Source organism: Hippoglossus stenolepis, chromosome 14 (assembly GCF_022539355.2).
Source record: "Hippoglossus stenolepis isolate QCI-W04-F060 chromosome 14, HSTE1.2, whole genome shotgun sequence".
Lineage (NCBI taxonomy): Eukaryota > Metazoa > Chordata > Actinopteri > Pleuronectiformes > Pleuronectidae > Hippoglossus > Hippoglossus stenolepis.
In genome coordinates this window covers 15,414,803-15,429,204 of record NC_061496.1, presented here as the reverse complement: position 1 = coordinate 15,429,204, position 14,402 = coordinate 15,414,803, and the positions used below count along the sequence as shown (strand labels likewise).

General features: G+C 40.1%; 2 protein-coding genes across 2 annotated transcripts; both read left to right on the top strand.

The window, feature by feature from the left end:
• The first annotated feature begins 332 nt into the window (after positions 1 to 332).
• Positions 333 to 5,162, top strand: hsh2d (hematopoietic SH2 domain containing). The gene is made up of 5 exons (XM_035175785.2): positions 333 to 511; positions 2,186 to 2,275; positions 2,387 to 2,552; positions 3,320 to 3,574; positions 3,667 to 5,162. Exons 1-5 carry the CDS (start codon positions 384 to 386, stop codon positions 4,090 to 4,092), a joined length of 1,065 nt encoding a protein of 354 aa, XP_035031676.1. The 5' UTR covers positions 333 to 383; the 3' UTR covers positions 4,093 to 5,162.
• Positions 5,163 to 6,290: 1,128 nt separating this feature from the next.
• On the top strand, positions 6,291 to 13,207 carry tax1bp3 (Tax1 (human T-cell leukemia virus type I) binding protein 3). Its single transcript, XM_035177023.2, has 4 exons — positions 6,291 to 6,563; positions 8,510 to 8,629; positions 10,481 to 10,558; positions 10,701 to 13,207. Exons 1-4 carry the CDS (start codon positions 6,525 to 6,527, stop codon positions 10,878 to 10,880), a joined length of 417 nt encoding a protein of 138 aa, XP_035032914.1. The 5' UTR covers positions 6,291 to 6,524; the 3' UTR covers positions 10,881 to 13,207.
• Positions 13,208 to 14,402: the final 1,195 nt, after the last annotated feature.

Here is a 14,402-nt window from a genome sequence, read left to right as displayed (position 1 = left end):
ACATTTGTAATGTTGTTTATAGAAAAGTTTGACAAGGAACAAGTGTTGACAGTGCATCAAACTACATGTGACAGTGGTTCAGTGACAATATGCAGCAGAAAGAGAAATTGTGAATGAAAAGAAGTAACAAGAAATCACATTATTGCTGTATCATTCTGAGGCTGTAAATCATTGGTATTTGAATTAAGTATCTGCTAGTTCCCATTCAGCCTATATGAATCTTTGCAATGATAGCTCATATATATCTACAAGTAGTCTATGTACAAGTCATACACTGTACGCTACAAGTATCTTACGTATGAGTCAGTGAGCTGTAAATCATGTGTGGACGTGTTTGTGATCTGTGATTGTTCCGACAGACACAACAGACCCTGCCTCTCAGGATGATGGAGCGGAGTCAGCCGCTACAAGGACAACACGATCCTCGCACCTGGTTCACCGAGTCCCAGCTTCGGACTGTGATCAGGAACGGTATCATCCCAGAGTGGTTTCACGGCATCATTTCCAGGAAGTACGTTTGTCTTTTAATGTCACTATTTTCTATTTATTATAGTGTTGGTATATTTTCAGTTTTACTGGTCTGTGTTGTGTGTTACATGTTCCGCTGAGTATCTATAAATACTGATACAGTATGAGACTGATAAAATGTAAGAGGAACTATGCGCAACAATTTTAAACAATGGCAATCTATAATTCATCCGAAGGTTTTCAGGAAGTAAAAAAAACTTTTCTTTTTGACAACCACACAGACATGAGAGTCAAACTTTTCTCAAATCCGACCCTACAGCACGGGGAAACAAGTGAGCAACTCTGCTCCCACCTTCCTGCACATTTTACCCCCTGTCTTGCGGGAAACATTCTGTATTTTCTCACAAAACAAATGAATAACTTTGCCTGTGTGGCTCCATATCAAGGAGGGGGAAATATTTTCTGCTCAGAGGGCCTTAGAAATGATTTTTGAAGCGAGAGAAGCTTTGGAAGACGATGAAGAGGAAGAGTTTTCAGGATTTGCGGACCACATTTCTGTCAGTTCGGAGTCTGACAGCGAGTTTGAAGAAGAGGATGAGAATGACCACCAGCCAGCTCCAAAGAGAGCCCGTCAGCAGCCAGCCACAGGTGCAGCCCCACAGCATCCAGTGGAGACATATGGATGTCAAATAATGGTGAAATTGTTTGGGAATGAGCCACCCTGCATGGTTGCCATATGCATGTGATGAGGATCTAACCAGGGCCAACACGGATGGCGGTTACTCATGTGCAGGACATCAAGTCTTTGAACTTTTCATCCTGGATGCTAATTTGGAGGGGCAGCATGTTTTTGGAGAGAGGTTGAAGGAGATGCACCAAACCCATTTGCATGCATACTATGGTGGTTCTGATCATAGGTTCTGATCCATGCTGGAGTTTTCAGATCCAAAGGGGAATACACAGAATCCATGTAGGATGTAGAAACTGGCAGAGAATGTTTCTGTGCAACAATAACTCTGGAAAACCTCCAGGATTCTCTGGTCTTAGAACAGAGACGACAGGCAGAAAGACAAGCTAGCGGAATTTTCATCATTCTAGGTTGTGGCCAGTGAAATGCTGCCATGTGTGTGGACAGGAAGACAGAGTATACATGCATCAAGTGCAAGAAATACATATACAACACACACAGAAAAACTCTGCCCCTCGTGTGTTGCATAGGCTGGCATGAATAGGCTGTGTGTTCAATGTGTTGTGTAGACTGACATGAGTGTGTTCAATTTCTTATTAAGTTCAAAGAAATAAACATCAATAGTGATGAAAAACCTTGTTTCATACAGGTATTTGTTTTTCCAGCCATATCTTGATTGTAAATGATTTTTCTTTTTTAGTACTTAAAATAGTACTTATTTTCTTAAAGTTGATCTAACAAGGGTAAATGGCAAATATTGACCACATATGCTGTCTACATTGCTTGTAACTGGGATAAAACAAACATCTGTTAAGTATTTTTACATTAATGTATGTGGATTATTTTTAGGAATAATTACTTCAGTAGTTTTTGACAACAGTGCACAATGTTTATGAGACCCCTCATAGATGAGACCATGTGATGTGTTAAAAGCTAATGACAAATTTCCACTGTGATTATCATGCAAACCAAAATACCTCCTCTGTGAAGCTATGCTGTGCTCATTTTAGTTTGATAATCATTTTCTAGGATGGCAGAGGACCTGCTCATGCCAAAGCATCCTGGCTACTTCCTCATCAGAGTCAGTGAGACCAGGGTTGGATACTCCCTCTCGTATCGGTGAGTGTGTGCAGGATTACATGAGCTTTCTTTATTTATAATATTATTATACTCACAGAGACTAACAGTTCAAAGTCCTCTCCTTTTCCCTCGTGTGCACTGACTCCTCAGTGCTGACGACCGCTGCAGACATTTCATGATTGATGCATTGGAGGACGGCGATTACATCATAGTCGGGGAAGATAGGCGTCACCGGTTCCTGCAGGACCTCGTAGACTTTCATCGTAGAAGTCCCATCGTGCCTTTCACTGAAGTGCTCACTGTTGCTTGTGGACAGGTGAGGAAGTGTCTTTGTTATCCTACCTGTGTACCTGAATTGAACAGCCAGTCAATTTAGCATATAGATCTGTATGTAGTTGTAGGTTTCGTGTATTGTGTTGTTTGAACTCACCATTTGGCTTTAAAGCAACACTATGTGACTGTTACTGAGCAGCAGCGCCCCCTGTAGCCACATGTGGTGATTCATTCTGTTGGCCTCTGTTTCAGATAAAGTTGTTTTCATGTAGAGAAAAATCTCGTAGCCCCACTCACTGAAATGAAATACAACTGAACAGACGATGTTACCCATGGTCCCAGACTTCCTGAACCAGAAGAGCTGCTCTAACAAATACACCCAACTCTGTTTAAAATTCTTCATATTTCCCCAAAAATTATAATTCCTTGTAAAGGGAGAGTGAGTTTCCTCACTGAATATCTGGGATAAACGCTGGTTTATAGATGATTTACAGTTTGGCTTTGCTCTTGAACTTGCTGGACCTGACTCTGGTAATTTAAGCTGTGACTATCAGTTGAGGAATTGCTTTGATGTTTAATTTATAATCTGATGTAAACTCAGTTTAGCTGTTTTAGTTATAATCCACCATCTATACAACACATTAGCTTTTAGGTGTTTACTGTGCATCGTGCATTCAAAGAGGAAACTGTCTCCCTATTTTGCGATAACACAATATTTGTTTATTTGCTCACTACCTTTACACTGTGCAAAAACAAAAACAAAAATGATCATGTCCTGTCTCTGTCTCTCTCTGGCTGATCTTATGTAAGTCATCAAATGACAAGTCAGACTACGCAGAACTTCTGTTTCCCCAAAGACGCCCCAAACCCAACCCAAGTTTGCAACATAACTCACTGCAGCTGAACGTGAGCCCCCCCGAACCACCAGAAGAGATCCTCCCACCGGCTCCTCCTTCTAGACCAGACAACCGATGGAGCACCGCAGTCCCGGTTCCAAGCAGCCAACAAAACTACCCTTACTCATGTTTGCAATTTTCACACAATACCTCTCAACTTCCAGCAATGGTAAGATGCTGGGCCTAGTTTTTTTTTAGCAAATGCAAACAGTAATTTTAATTCGTAACAAGATTCCCTGCTGTTTGGTTTGTCTCATGAAGATTCATACAGCCGAGGACCCTCAATACAACCTGCCTCCTGAAGTCCCTGCTCGGTGTTGTGTGCCTCCACCGAGGCAGAACCAGGCCTGTATCAGTACAGCCCCTGTACTCGAGGGTACCTCCTCACCTACAGCCCATCCACACTATCCACACGGAAACATTCAGCCTGGAAAGAACAACGATGTGAAGCCATCGGTCGTCACCAACCTAAAGAACTTGAAGAAGAAATTCCAAAAGAAAAGAAGTAAGTCCCAGGAGAATTTGTACACAGAGATTAATGTGGAGGCGACTGACAGGAATGAATACCAGGGGGAGCAGACATGCAATGAAGCACTATATTCCAACAATGTCATATATGTGAATGCAGCGCATGGAGCTTTACCTCCAGAGTACCATCCACCTCCTCCTTTTGCTCCAGGCTTCTGAATCACCACTGCTCCTTCAGAAAATGATGCATAAGATAGACAGAATTGTGGATCACCTGAAACCATGTTACAAATATTGAGGGCGGTTGTGTCTCAGGAGGTAGAGAGGGTTGTCCACTAACCAGAAGGTTGGTGGTTCGACCCCCCGCCACCTCCAGCGTGTGATAGAAAAAACTCTGTATAGTGGTTCTGTGTGAATGTGTGTGTGAATGGGTGAGTTGAAGGCTCTTTGAGTGGTCGATAAGATTGAAAAAGCTGCTGCATGAATATAGTCCCTAAATGAATCAAACCAAAGAAGGTGTAGAATGTGCACGATGCCACATACACAGAAAAAAGGGTGAGGAAACCTAGAACCTCACCACTATTCCAAAAGTCTGTTCATTTGCACACCCACATTTATAAACTTGGGATCCAGGTTGAAGACTATGACATTTTAAAATGATGAAGTAGATTAAACTTTATATGCGACAACTATTAGTGCCGCAGTGACGTGAAGTATTTGTCAGCTTTTTCAACAGGGACAATACAGATAAACCCTGATACATAAGTAGGAGTACAATACATGTCTATAGTTGGAGTTAACTCGCTTCCCCATTCACTTGGTAGGCCTTCGAAGTCTGGTTAAATGTTCAAAGGTTACAGATGGACACGTCTCTCGTGAGAAAGGGGAGGTTTATGCATCATATGAAAATCAGCATGACCATGTTAATGTCAGTGGATTTGAATATAGGGGATGCATACTGCAACACCTAAGATCTGTAATCAGTAGCAGCACCGTGACAGAGAAACTGGAGGAGAGAGGAAATTAAGCAACTGGTCAAACTTGTTCCTCACGTAGAAATGGACATTGATGTCAGTCAGATTCACTTTCACACAGTTTCTGAACCCAGAGGTGGTGGTACATTATATCGTTGTTACTGGAAATAGCTAATAGCCCGAGATGAGGATGATAAAGTTACTAGATAGTGTGATGTCTACGATATTTCATGTTTCTGTCTACATAATATAGCTATACAGTGTGTAATGATGTTATATGACTGTAAAAAAATAAAAGTCTAATTTCCAAGCCTGCATACGTCTGATATTCAGTTTTGTATCATTTTGTTTCATTACACATTATCACCCAATGTACAATAAGCTGCAGGGATGTTTGATCTATATAATGATGAGATAATTTCATTTCCCCACACTGGACATGCTGTACAGCTGTAAGCAGGAACCAACAGGACAGACAGATATTGTCTCTGCACACTTCTTCCTTCTTCCTTAACTTCTCTTCTCCCTCTGAACTTTGCATGTTGACGGTTCAATGTCCCTGCCCTGTTGTGGACTGTGATGAAGTCTGTCTGTGCAGTAGTTTCATGTGCAATCCATTCACTGTACATATTCTCACACTGCGCACATCTTTCTTGTTTTTACATTTAGTTTTTATTCCATTCATATTTTTCTATATTTGTTATATTCCTTACACACTTAAGTATTGCATGTTACTTATTATTACTTACTGATGCCTATTTTGGACAAATTTCCCCACTGTGGGACTAATAAAGGATTATTTTATCTTATTCTATCTTTTATTTCTCTATTTACTATGAATGTTCTCAAAAAGGTGTCAAACTATTTGAAAACCTTTATGAATCCTTTCTTGTTTTATCGGTTAATGTTGTGTTGCTAATGCTTTCAGTGATTAATTCATAATTACATTGTTTTCTTTTGATTCAAACATTAATCTCGAGCAATTTCCCGGCACCGACTACATCAGAGTGTCAAATCGGTTCATACCAAGCCAATAGAAAAAAAACCTTCTTTCATTATAGATAATAATCTCATAACACATTTGAGATTGACATGTCAAAATAAGAAAAAATATGATTAAACTTATAAATAACAATATATATTGTTTAAGAGTAGAGGAAGAGGTTCCCAGCCTTTAACCTGACAGAAGTTATGATCTAAAAAGCAGAATTTCTATCTAAAAACGTCTCTGAATATTGTGTCGAATAGATAACATGACCTCAGCACGTCCACAGAGGCGGTGAGTTCTTGTCACTACCTTTTAAGGCGAAACCCGGAGCCTCGCCCCGGGACAGGAGCCACGAAGATAACGTGGAGAGTTTGACTTGTGTCGCCTGTGTGTGCGGGGGGGGGAGTGGGGCTACGGCCAACGCCCTAAACACCGCCCGCCCCTGGCTGCCATGGTGATACAAACAGCGCGGGGCTGATCGGCTGGGAGGCGGAGTGACGTCATCGGGAAGCCGCTAGATTTCACACAGGGATCAGCCGCTTGGGTCACTCCTCACGAGCACATCCAGGAAGTTGTCCCGACGTCGAATCCCTCTTTTGTTTTCTGACTTTTTTACAACAGCGAGTTATTATTTTTACTTTTCGCCACTTTCCACGTGATATTTAACGCCAAAGCTCCGCAGCGACGTCATGGCTTTTGTCCCGGGTCAGCCGCTCACCGCTGTTGTGGTAAGTTTCCTGCCGAACGGGACTCTGCTGTTCCACGTTAACGTTAAACCGCGTCAAACGCAGAGTTAAGTCGCGTGTGTTCGCGTTAGCGTCAGCCCGCTTATCGCCATAGTCATCAAATGCTAGCGTTTACTGTTAGCGTTACTTTCTTTGTTTAGCCAACGTGAGATGACCTCACCCCCGCGCCCACACCCTGAACGTCTGCTTGAAAAAGAAAAAGAAAAACTCACATTGCATCAGAAAATGGCGCAAAAGTATTTCGAACCATTAAAATACACAGACTGTTGATTAAAATGTGTGTTTTAAAGCTTCAGTAAGTACCAGTGTAGAAATGGGCGTCACCATTCATTCTTCCTGGGTGAAGAGAGCTTTAAAATCCATCTGAGTGGCAGCTGTGTGTTTGTGCTACAGGAATCACAGCAGTTCAGTGGAACAGATGTTTATGTGTATGTGTCCATCCAGTTGTTAGGTTACTGGTACATCTGGGCCACAGGTTTAGTGTCAATGGAGCTTGCAGGTTGATTTCTACACCACAATGTCTGCTTAGCTGGTCCAGTTTCACACCAGAGCTGCAAACCACTGCGTTGTTTTCATTTTCAATCAATGTTTTTTTTGTTGTTTTCATTAATGATTTGTTTTTTTTTTAAATTAAAGATTATAGTGCAAAGTTTCATTGTCCGGTTTATCGGTTGGCTGCTAACAATCGGCCGATATGAGCCTTTTATGTGTGCTGGTATTTTGTTTACAGAATAAACAATGCAGAACACTTGCCCGTTTGTGTTTCCATTTATGAAAACATATATAGTCTTGATTCAAGTTCTACAAAGGCTGTTTGGTTGTAGTTGTGTTTTCTTTTTATTTGCAGTTATTTATAGCACAGTTTATGGTTAAACTGTAAAATATCAAGCCTCGATTTCATTACTTTGTCGTACGGGTTGGAAATCAACATCTTAGGGATCATTGCTATTTTTTTAAATCGTATATATTTTTCCCCAGATGATTTTTGTGCCATTGAACTAATAAATTAGTTGACTAATTAACTGAAGTAACCGAAAACTGAAGTAGCCCTGTGTCAAATCAGCTCTGAAGTAAACGATTAATAGAATGTCTGCTATCATTTTTAATCAACATTTTTATCCTCTTGACTGGTAGAGTGAAATTTGTTGCAGTGGTGTAGTCCTCACTGGCTGATTGACTCTTACTCGGGCATGGAGGAGCTCCAGACATCCTCTTTGACTTCATTGTATCAGCCAGACCACTGAGACACTGTCTGGTTATTCATCAACACACACACACACAGGCAGTCTTTGTGTTGTTGTGACGAGTCCTAATGTCAGAGTCGTACATCCAGCTGTTTTCATGAGTTTGATATCAGTGACAAAACATTTGCCTTTTCACAGTATTTTCAGTGCTGCTGTAATTCATAATAATTTACAAACACAATCTGCTATACACAGTGTGAATGTGCATCCTTTAAATCACAAGTCATTACTTTAGTATAAGTAATACTCACACTAAAAACAAGTTACAGAAACCCCACAAGAACATCCAGAGTGACGCATTTCATGGTCGATGTCACAAATGCGCTAGAAGCTGAGAAGCACTCTCCCCTCCCCGTCTTGCTTGAGTTGTATCTTGTACGATACAAAGAATAAATCTGTCTAGGTCGTTGTTGCCAAGATGTAAAGAACAAAAGTACACAAACCAAGGCCCGCAAGTTAAATGCACGTCATTACGTCACACGACAAAAGGGTCAGCATCTAGCCGGCCAATATAAAGAAAAAATCAGTGTTCACCCAGGTCTTGTTTTTCCAACCGTGCTGATTGGAGCCAGAGTTGACAAAAACCAGAATCCGGGCCCAGACCTGTCTCTCTTTTGTATGTTTTTAAATTGGCTCCCTAGGCTCCGTGAGGGTGTATCATTTTGTTTTTCTTCTGTTGAATAGCAACGAATTGAGATCCAGAAGTTGCAGGAGAGAAATAATTTGATCCTGGGCTTCAGCATCGGTGGAGGGATCGACCAGGACCCCGGGCAGAACCCCTTCTCTGAGAGCAAGAGTGACAAAGTAAGTGTTTTAGTGTGTGTTATGTGTGTACTTTGTAGTGTGTGTGCTCCTTTCTGTTGAGGCACAGTGCTGCTAGAGCACTCCTTTGATGAGCTGTACCTGAGGAACAGGCCTGAACACATTACCTGTTGCCTGAGGCGACAACAAGGAATACTGCAAGTTTACACAAAGTCACATCTTATCTGCTGAGTGTCTGTACACTGTGAGCTGGAGTGACACGTACCAAGCTCTTCCTTCTATAGGAACGATTTGGTTTTCATAGTGGCTTCTGCCTTTTGACCTGTATTTTTTTCTCAGAATTTTCTTGATATACATATTTACGACCATTGTCGTATCTGTAACTTTTCCACACTTCAATACAACACATATCCCTAAAAGAGCGATGGATTTCTACCTCGGTTTGTTAAGTGTCTGTTTGCTAAAGTGCTGAAATGGGTAGCTGATTATTCAGTTTGCTGAATGATCATTTAAGTCATTTATCAAGCCAAACATTTGTTGGTTCTAGCTTCTCATGCTTTGCTGCTTTCATCTGTCGTACATATCTTGGTTAGTTAAAACTCTCTTGATTGTTGGACGGTTAGTTTAACAAAGTAAGAAATCTCAAGAGGTTACCAAGCGTGAGGGCCAACCTCCTAATTTTTCTGTTTAGTCTGAACCAAAATAACAGGTGTCTCAGACAGTCCAAAACAACATGGTCTCATTCCGGATCTAACAAACAATGGTTCAGATCGTTTGCAGTATGAAAGACAGTTTAGACGTTTGGACCAGTTGCAGGAAGTTCAGATGGCAGTAAACAATCAAAGGAGTGAAAGAAGCAGAAGCTTCTCGCAGGATTGCCTGTTGTCTTCACCTTTTGATATAATGTCAAGAGGCATCCATTTTGCTGGTAGTAATACCCTAATGATATTACACTGGCAATGAAATTAACCTAGTGAGCATTTCATTTATTTGTCCTCATTCAAATGGAAAGACAACCTTTTAGTAAGCTAGCGCATGAAATAGCCAAATTGTCAACAGTGACGCACGCCCATCTACACACCAATCACTATTAAGTAAAGGTAGACACACACCATGTAGGTGTGGATGACAGGACATATTTGTGTCACACAAAACAGTCTTCAGTCCACTCCCTAAATAGCAACGTGAAACCAAAACTAACTAGAACTAAGATCAACTGTAAATAATGAAACAAACACATGAACCAGACCATGGTCCAGACTTTCAAGTGTCTAAAAGCCCTAAAATATATGGAGGGTAAGGGTCAAGGTCTGGTAAAACTTCACAATAAACACAGCCCTACCATGGGTCATCTGCCAAGTTTTAAGTTAGACAAGCGTTTTTTCGAGAAAATCAAGAGGAGAGATAATGAAATTGCATTTTAGTTGCAGGTGTATATTTATTATAATCATGAATATTAATAGATTACATTAAACATGGCTTGAGATATTTTCCTTGTTCTTGTTCTTATGGTTTTAATGCCATGTTGACATCATCTCAATTTCAATCAAAGGTTACGGATGGGATTTAAATTAATAAATGTAATCATTTGTTACTTTCATAGTGTTGATAATACTGAGGATGCCAAACCTATTCTCTGTACCATATTCTCATGGTTGTGGCAATGTACTCACCTAAGTTTGTAACAGTAGAAGAAGCAGAGATTGGGTGACAGTATCCCTCATGGAGTAATTATAATGTATTTACTTTGTATTTGTTAAACTATGTTATTTTATATTTGCAAGGTGTTATTTTCTGTATCTTTGGATTTGTCATTGTCATTGTTAGCTTGTCTGTATTGGTGATAGTGTACAGCAGCATGTGACGTGTTGAATGTGTGTGTGTTGGTCAAAGGGCATCTATGTGACCAGGATAACACCAGGAGGACCAGCAGACGTGTCAGGCTTGATGATGGGAGACAAAATAATGCAGGTATGTTGTGAAGTGTACCTTTGGTCTAAATCCACAAGATGGCACTAAGTGTACGCTAGAGTGTCAGGTGGGAACCCACAGTAGAGAACATGTTATTAATATAAGTTTAAGAAAATTACTATAATTCTTGTCTTCCTCTCAGGTGAACGGCTATGATATGACCATGGTGACCCACGACTATGCTCGTAAAAGGCTAACAAAGAAGTCCGAGGTTGTGGTGCGACTCCTTGTGACCAGAAAGTCGTTGGAGCAAGCCGTCAAGCAGTCGATGGGGCCCAAAATAACCCCAAAATGTGACAACAGTGTGACACAACACTACTGATTCAGCTGCCAAGGAATGAACACGCTCATGTACTGAAATCACACACACTCAGATGATGTTTGCACTGTGGCCTTTATAACCAGATTATTGCAAAAAAAAAATACCACATCAGTCAGTTTAATGTTCGGGTGACACATCCTGATGCTGCACAAGTCCGTTCTTACTTATCCTGGTCAGTCATTGAACAATGAGAGGGCGCTGTCCCTTCCCACCAACACTAAACTCACCTCAAAGGTCCAGGCCTATACAGCGCTGAAACACTTTTAATTTGCAGTGACAATATAATACAGACTTGTTTTTGTTGTCCTCAAATACCACCATTTCAATTTTAAGCAGAAAAAGATTTCAGAATGTGTACCAAAACTCACATGATCCATTTTGATTCATTTTAGGTTTAGAATTAGTTGAAATGTTGCTGTATGTAGAGTTTAGGGTTAAAAAAGATCAATAGTCTATGCAGAGATTAACGGTATTTCTTCTTTGTTTGAACAGGCAGACTCTCACTGAAATCAGATTTTTGGAAAGGTTTCATAAAACGACGCTGTTATATCTCTTAAATTTACTTTTTGAATAGTGAACATTAGAATATTATTGCTTCATTCCCACTTATATTACTTCTGCCAAGGAGGTTATGTTTTTGTTTTCCTTGTCTGTTAGTGAGCAGGATTACGCAAAAACTACTGGACTGAATGAAACTTGATGGAAGGATGGAGTTTAAACCATTCAAATTTGCTGCTGCTGCAGATCCAGATCGGGGGGCACTGTGAGATGAGGTGTTTTCAACATTTTCATGGGTCTCTGAGAATAACTCATGGATCTTGGTGAAATTAACATGTCATATTTAGGGGACTGATATATATAGTTTGTAAAAATCTGGATGTAGTGAATTTGAATGTGGTTTCATAAGGAGACTGTTGGGCCTTGGCGGAGGTATGCACTCTACTGAGTAACATTCTAGCTAGATTCTTTCCAAATGTCCTCTATCTGCTCTTGATAACACTTCTATGGGAGCAAGCCGATATCAATATCAGACTCATTTATTATCTTTTTCCATTACAACTCCACTACAAATATACATTTGATGAAAACAAAATCTATTTTGATGTCAATCTTGTCAAGATTACAGCATCAAATGCCAAAGTACTGTGAAGCAATCAAAACATGCGAAAAGTGTTAATTTTCTCTTTTTTATTATGGTTTCAGTGGCCTGTATAAAATATATACTTTTTTTTAATATCACATATTAATGTTTTCCACTAATTATCTCTTAACTGAGGCATATTTCCATTCTATTTATCTTGTTTATTGTGTGATATCCTCTTAGTTAATTCCATGTCCACCGTGAACAGAATTCTGCTGGACCTACATTTGGACGACACGCCTGACACATCATTTTCAATATGTCACTCTTCATCATCCTCATCAGGTTGAGCAGGAGAAAGTCCATGTTTTGACACAAGCACAGTTTCTCACTGGAACCAGCAACGTGTAAAAACTTTAAAGGTGTATTGAACTTGTTTATTTGTCAGAGACCAAAAGTTAAAAGTGTAACTCTGAACCCTACAGGAGTGAATGTTCTTTGTCGGCACACCAGCTTTTACCTCTTGTCTTACGATGCTTTGTTTGATTCCATTTAACGATTCCTCTGTGGTTTCTACGATGCAATGAGAATCTGTTGCCTCTGATACACGGCATACTAACCCTGTAGATGAGTGATTTAATACTAATCATTTACAATATTTTGGGTTTGAAATAAAAGTGTTTTTTTTACTTCTTACCCTGGGAGATATCATTGGCTCTTGCTGGGCTGGTGGTAGAAAAATCCATTTGTATGTTTTTAATAGAACAATTTAAACTGTTTATCAGCAACTTCCATTTCACTGTCTTGATCATTAGATAAAGTTTTTATTCTGATATGAAAAATGTTTGAAATGTTGGAGGCAGCATTATGCTCGTATAATAATAATAATAATCGTATCTATAATCTTTCAATCAATGAGCGACTTATTGTATTGTCAGACTGTAATTTCAAGGACTGAGGCCTAACAAGGCAAACATAGTTAGTTTTTTGCATCAAAAATTTAAAACCTGGCCATACAGGGGTTTTTGTTATATATTTTCCATTCATCATGTCGGCTGCTTGGGGGGGTTTCCAGCCCCAGGTTACAGACTGCCACTGCAGGAACGTCCCTTCAAACAACAAATCACTTACAGTATTTTCTTTTTGAATTATTTTGTATGTAAACTGCCAGCAGAGCACAAATGTTCAGCAATTGACTGTGTACAGTTTTGAATCTTTCTCATACATAAAAACACTGAGAACAAAATCTGCCTCTTTACCTGTTTTTGATAAAACACCAGTGTAATGGGATCTATTCTTTCCCCCTCTCCTCTCACACACACTGCAAAGGCTTTTTTTTTTTGTTACCTTCCAGGCCCTTCAAATAGATCCATGATGCCAGTTATCAAGTAATCAGCTGACATTTCAAAGCAAAGAATCTATTCCCTGACCTTTCTGTGTTTACCAAGGCATTTTGATCGAGAGCTTTCTCCACTTTCATCTCTTAAATATGTGTGTGTCTGGAACCAATCACTGACCTTTGAACTGAGGACTATAATGCAGTCTATAATGCATCTAAATGAGACAAACTGTTGGCACAAAAAGATTTTAAAAGGCTTTAATCTGCTCTAGTTTTACTACTGATTGTGTTTTTTTGGAATCATTGTGCCACCTTTTATGTCTTGAAAGCAAACATGACACACGTTTCCCAAGTCTTTCAGAACCTCACTATCATTTATTATCTTCTCTCTCAGGACGCACTAACCATCCTTATTGAAGGTGTAGAGATCATGTTCGCTGTTTGTTACTGCCACTGAGTTTTCTGTGTTCTGAGGGTCAAAGCCAGTTGAGATGAATTTGCTGCATAATGGATTTTTGAGTCTTAAAATACCATCAGGTCCATGTCACATCATGGTAGAGGGTCGATTTAGGGCAACACTGAGCTAAAATCCCTCCTTTGAGAAATAATTGATGAGGAAACCCTGCGTGTGTGTGTGTGTGTGTACTTTTATTGCTACACATCATGAGGACCAGTTTGAGTTTTAAAGCAATGTAGTGAGGACATTTTGGTCGTTTCTCACTTTCTGACACAAATTTGTGGATTAAGACTTGGTTTTAGATTTTAGATAGATAAGATAGATAGATATTAGAATTAGGTTAGGATGGGGTTAGTTGGGTTTGTTATGGGTGAGGGGCTGGGGAATGTGACACCAAGAGTGTGTGTGTGTGTGTGTATTCACGACAAAGGGAAGCAGGCTTCATTCCACTTTCCTGGGCCTCATCGTACTATTACACCGTGTTATGAAACAATAAATTGGCTGCACGAACACAGTCTGCACCAGCGCTCAGCCTCACAATACGAGGTTCCTCTACCCAACACCACAACATTAACACATTGCCGGTTGCTAGGTAACTAATGGAAAGCTATAGGTGGAAGCGATGAGTAGCCAACTTCATCGCAG

Excerpts from the sequence above, each read along its gene's own strand:
- hsh2d (XM_035175785.2), top strand. The coding sequence starts at position 384 with ATGATGGAGCGGAGTCAGCCGCTACAAGGACAACACGATCCTCGCACC. Across the intron at positions 512-2,185 it reads CACGGCATCATTTCCAGGAA|GATGGCAGAGGACCTGCTCA; the intron begins GTACGTTTGTCT and ends ATCATTTTCTAG. Across the intron at positions 2,276-2,386 it reads GGATACTCCCTCTCGTATCG|TGCTGACGACCGCTGCAGAC; the intron begins GTGAGTGTGTGC and ends CTGACTCCTCAG.
- tax1bp3 (XM_035177023.2), top strand. The coding sequence starts at position 6,525 with ATGGCTTTTGTCCCGGGTCAGCCGCTCACCGCTGTTGTG. Across the intron at positions 6,564-8,509 it reads AGCCGCTCACCGCTGTTGTG|CAACGAATTGAGATCCAGAA; the intron begins GTAAGTTTCCTG and ends TCTGTTGAATAG. Across the intron at positions 10,559-10,700 it reads TGGGAGACAAAATAATGCAG|GTGAACGGCTATGATATGAC; the intron begins GTATGTTGTGAA and ends TCTTCCTCTCAG.